Source organism: Plectropomus leopardus, unplaced genomic scaffold (assembly GCF_008729295.1).
Source record: "Plectropomus leopardus isolate mb unplaced genomic scaffold, YSFRI_Pleo_2.0 unplaced_scaffold1930, whole genome shotgun sequence".
Classification (NCBI taxonomy): domain Eukaryota; kingdom Metazoa; phylum Chordata; class Actinopteri; order Perciformes; family Serranidae; genus Plectropomus; species Plectropomus leopardus.
The window spans coordinates 1-5,042 of record NW_024620830.1 but is presented as its reverse complement, the minus strand read 5'-3'; the positions used below and the strand labels follow the sequence as shown (position 1 = coordinate 5,042).

Sequence of the window (5,042 nt, the reverse complement as noted above, 5' to 3'; positions counted from 1 at the left end):
GAGACAGAGAGAGACCTTGGCCTGTACTGGCAGCACTGGGAGCACTGGCAGCACTGGGAGCACTGGGAGAGGATTGTCACTGAAGCTGCAGCATCGTGGAGCTGAAACATGACGGGGAGGTTTGGCATCGCCAATAAAATTTGGTTTTGAAACAGGAAACATTGATGCTAAAAATTAAAATGAAAGAAAATCTCTGAAAAATAAATCAGTGAACTCAGACGATTATTGAATCTCTGCAGACCGTTATTTTAACCCTTTGTGACAGAAGATGAAGCCGTTCGCTCAGGTTTCAAACATGGGAGGAAGGCGGTATTCAATAAAAAAGAAGAAATGCCCCAAAAATTAGCAAGAAATTATGAAGAACTTCAGAAAAATGAACTGAAATAACCCCCATCAGCTCACTGACGCCACCTACTGACAACTACTGACACTACAACTGTGTGTGTGTGTGTGTGTGTGTGTGCAGCTGTAACCCTGCAGAGTGCAGTACTACTGCAGTATAATGTCTACTGTAGTACTGCTGCTGTTAGTACTGAGTCTGTGCCTGCTGCTGCAGAGAGACGCAGCGCTGAGGGGGAGGAGAGACGGACAGACGGAGACACGGAGGGACAGACAGACAGAGAGACAGACAGAGAGACAGAGGGAGGAGATAATGAGACGAGTGGAGGAGTGTGTTAGAGTTCAGTCTGCACTCAACAGCAAACACTCTGTCTCTGCGTCTCAACACGTCTCTGTCTCTCAGTCTGTCTCACCACGTCTCTGTCTCTCAGTCTGTCTCTCTGTCTGCCTCTCTATGTCTGTCTCTTTGTGTCCCTCTGTCTCAGGATGGACCAGTTTCATTGTGGATTATTGATTTTTGTGTTTCTGCAGCAGATCGACTGTCTGCACTCAGTTTACATTACTGACAGCTCAGGTAAGACACAGTACTGCTACTACTACTGCCAGTACTACTACTGCAGGTACTACTAATACTACCACTAGTGCGGGTACTACTACTACTACTACTACTGTTACTGCAACTACCACTACTACTACTACTACTACTACTGCCAGTACTACTACTACTACTGCTAGTTCTACTATTACTGCAAGGACTAATACTACTGCTATTACCACTGGTACAAATACTGTTACTGCTGCTAGTACACTACTACTGGTACTATCAGCAGTATCACTACTACAGGTAAAAGTAATGTAAGTATGAGGACCACTGCTGATATTACTTGATTGAAAACAGATGTTTTTTTACTTTGTACTTTGTGTGTGCACTTTTAAAATCAACTGTAAAACAAAATGTTGTGGTTCATGAATGTAGCTTTGGTGGTTTTGTGTTAGTTTGATGGCTGATGGAGCGACGTGTGCAACGATGAGAGCTCAGCTCACTTACCAGCGAGTCTTAAATTCTGTGAAATATTCAGGTAATAACGTCTTTAGTTTAATAGAATATTCAGTAAATAACAAGTCTTTAGTTTAACATAATAATCAGATGGTTTTATTATTTATTTTCATAATTTATTTTTCCTTATATATTTCATTACTGATTTGTCCGTTTCCAAATATTATAGTTTGACTTAAATTCAATAACTTGTGAATAACAAACCCTTTCTTTAACACTTTTAATTATCTTTCCACAAGAACTTCACAACTTTTCACAAAGAAATAAAAGTCAGTGTCATCGGCAAATAAAATGAGTTTAATCATAAAGACGCGTTATAAATATCATTATTAAACAGTTTAAACTGTTCTGGGCCGAGAAGTGAACCCTGCGGAGCCCCACAGATAAACTGTGACTGTGACATCTCAGCCGACACACTGCTGCTGCTGATACTACTACTGATACTACTACTACTGTCTCTACTGCTACTGATACTACTGATACTACTGATACTACTACTGTCTCTACTGCTACTGATACTACTACTGTCTCTACTGCTACTGATACTACTGATACTACTGATACTACTGCTGATACTACTGCTACTGATACTACTACTGTCTCTACTGCTACTGATACTACTACTGATATCTCTACTACTACTGATACTACTGCTGTCTCTACTGCTACTGATACTACTGCTGTCACTACTGCTACTGATACTACTGCTGTATCTACTACTACTGATACTACTGCTTTCTCTACTGCTACTGATACTACTGCTGATACTACTGCTTTCTCTACTGCTACTGATACTACTGATACTGCTGATACTACTGCTGATACTACTGCTACTGATACTACTGCTGTATCTACTACTACTGATACTACTGCTTTCTCTACTGCTACTGATACTACTGCTGATACTACTGCTACTGATACTACTGCAGTCTATACTGCTACTGATACTACTGCTACTGATACTACTACTGCTTCAACTACTACTACCACTGCTACTACTCCTGATACTTGTACTGATGCTACTGTTGGTAACAGTTCTTCTTCCTCTGTGGTTGTTGTTGTTTTTGTTTGGTGCTCCAGGCTGTGACCTCTGACCTCTGAGCTCTGTGGTGAGGTCAGACAGTGTCAGGTGCTCCCAGTGCTCCCAGTACTCCCAGTTTGCTGTTGTTTAATGGTTCTGCTGGTTCCATCGCCAGCAGATGGAAACTGTTTCTGACTCGGAGAATTTTCCTCTCCACGTTTTTCCCATAAATCTTTGTGTTTATGCGTCTCTGGTGTTGGAGGAATGTGAAGGATCGAGATCATATTTCATCATATCCTGTGTGTGTGTGTGTGTGTGTGTGTGTGTGTGTGTGTGTGTGTGAGAGAGAGAGACCTCTATGACCTCAGACATACAGCAGCCTCCCTCCTCATCAGATCACCTCAGATACACTGATCACACACACACACACACGCACACACACAGTGATGTCACTGTGCTGTGCTCTGATTGGCTCTCAGGTCTGAACTCTCAGCGAGCTGCATCCTGATGCGTTTCCTTGTTTTCAGATAATATTTTCATCATCTTTTTCTTCAGTAAAGTTTTGACTTTGACCTCTAACTGCGGGTGATGTCATCAGGCGTGGGCGTGTGCGGTTCATCCCCAAATGTTTAAAATATTTGACTCACATGATGTGTTCAAGGACCGTCAGAAATCTGAACATTTAAAGATCATTTCTGCGTTAACAGTTTCTGGCTGTGATAATTTTGGTGCCATTTTGGCTTTTTTTTTTTGAACATAAAAATTACCATAAACATTTTTAAACTAAAAAAAATGGCAAAAGTTTTTAAAAATCACCAAAAATTTTACAGAAAGAAAAGAAATTCACTACTAAAACTAAAACCACTAAAACTTTTAATGAACAGAAAATCACCAAAACTAAAAACAAGCAAAAACATTTTAAAGGGAGAAAAATACTCAAAAAAATTAAAGAACAAAATCACCTAAAGCTTTTAAAGAAAAAAATTGCCAAAATCTTTTTCAAGAAAGAACCTTTCCAAAATATCTTAAAAATTACCAAAAGTTTTTAAGAAAAAGAAATCACCAACAGTTTCCAAAGCAAAAAAATGAAAAAAAAAAAATTTTTTTGAGAAAAAAACATTGCATCTCAAAAATCACACTTTTTTTTAAAAAAAAGAGAACAAAAATCCCACCAAAATTTTAAACATCAAAAATCGCCAAAATGTTTTATTAAAATAAAATGTATAAAGAAAAAAACAAGCCCCAAAAAGTTTTATAGAAAGGAACACACTACCAAAGTTCTTTTTTTAAATCACCAAAAACTTTAAAGGGAAATAAAAAGAACAAAGCCAAAAATTCTTAAAAAATCACCAAAAAGATTGAATATCCAAAATGTTTTTAAAGAAAAGTTCCTGGAGGAGCCCTGCAGGGTTCCTGTGGAGTTCCTGCGGGGATCCTGCAGGGTTCCTGCAGGGTCCTACAGAGGTCCTAAGGAGGTCCGGGCTGAGCCCTTAGTGTCCTCCAATCCTGGACATGGCCCTGTTAACAGAGTACTCTTACTGCACGATGTTTGTACTTGTACTGCAGTCAGAGGTCAGAGTACTTCCTCCTCTGTCTGCGTCGTATGTTCACACATCGTGTTTAAAGGATCATTTCACTGTTTTTGTCTGTGAACGCGGTGACATCACTACAGGAAGTGACATCATGTCTCTGTCTCAGATTCCCTCCGTCAGGACCTCTCAGAGTTCAGCCTCGTTCGTCCAATCAGGACCAGCGCAGAGGGCCGTTTCCTGTCCGCCTCAGTCTCCGCCCACCACCTGCGCCGCAGTAAGAGACACGCCCACTCCACCGAGGCCCCGCCCACCGACGGGCCAGCATCCAACCAGAAGCCCGGCTGGAGAGGGCGGGGCTACGGGGCAGAGGAGGCGGAGCTTTTCTACAACGTGACGCTGTTTGGTCAAGAGCTCCACCTGCGGCTGCGTCCCAACAGCCGCCTCCTCGCCCCCGCCGCCACCATGGAGTGGTGGGAGGAGTCAGGAAGCAAACACTCGCAGCCACTCAGGGACGCCGGCTGTTTCTACACAGGACAGGTGTCCAACATGAAGGACACGTCTGTCGCCATCAGCAACTGTGACGGGCTGGTACGAGTCACCTCCCGAGATCCTCATTCACGCGTTTACCGAGTCACTCCTTCACTCGTTCTCTGTTTCAGGTTTTCACTCTTTCTGTGTCTCTGTTTCACTCAACTCTTTCACTCTTTCATTCTTTCACTTTTTAACTCTTTCACTCCTTCACCGAGTCGTTATTTCACTTTTCCACTCTCTCACTTGTGGTCTTTCACTCTTTCACTGTCTTTGTCTTCACTGATAATCAATCCTGAATATAACATGTTGTTTTAATGGCCTTCAGTCGGCAGCAGCTGATGAACTGTGATAAACTGGTGAATCAGTGCGGTGTATGATGATGAACTGGTGAATGGTGATGAACTGGTGAACGGTGATGAACTGGTCAATCAGTGCGGTGAATGGTGATGAACTGGTGAACGGTGATGAACTGGTGAACGGTGATGAACTGGTGAATCAGTGCGGTGAATGGTGATGAACTGGTAAATGGTGATGAACTGGTGAATGGTGATGAACTGGTGAA

The 5,042-nt window shown here is 42.0% G+C and overlaps 1 protein-coding gene across 1 annotated transcript; it reads left to right on the top strand.

Moving 5' to 3' along the window:
- Positions 1 to 679: 679 nt before the first annotated feature.
- Positions 680 to 4,795, top strand: LOC121965266. Its single transcript, XM_042515426.1, has 2 exons — positions 680 to 913; positions 4,116 to 4,795. Exons 1-2 carry the CDS (start codon positions 826 to 828, stop codon positions 4,793 to 4,795), a joined length of 768 nt encoding a protein of 255 aa, XP_042371360.1. The 5' UTR covers positions 680 to 825.
- Positions 4,796 to 5,042: the final 247 nt, after the last annotated feature.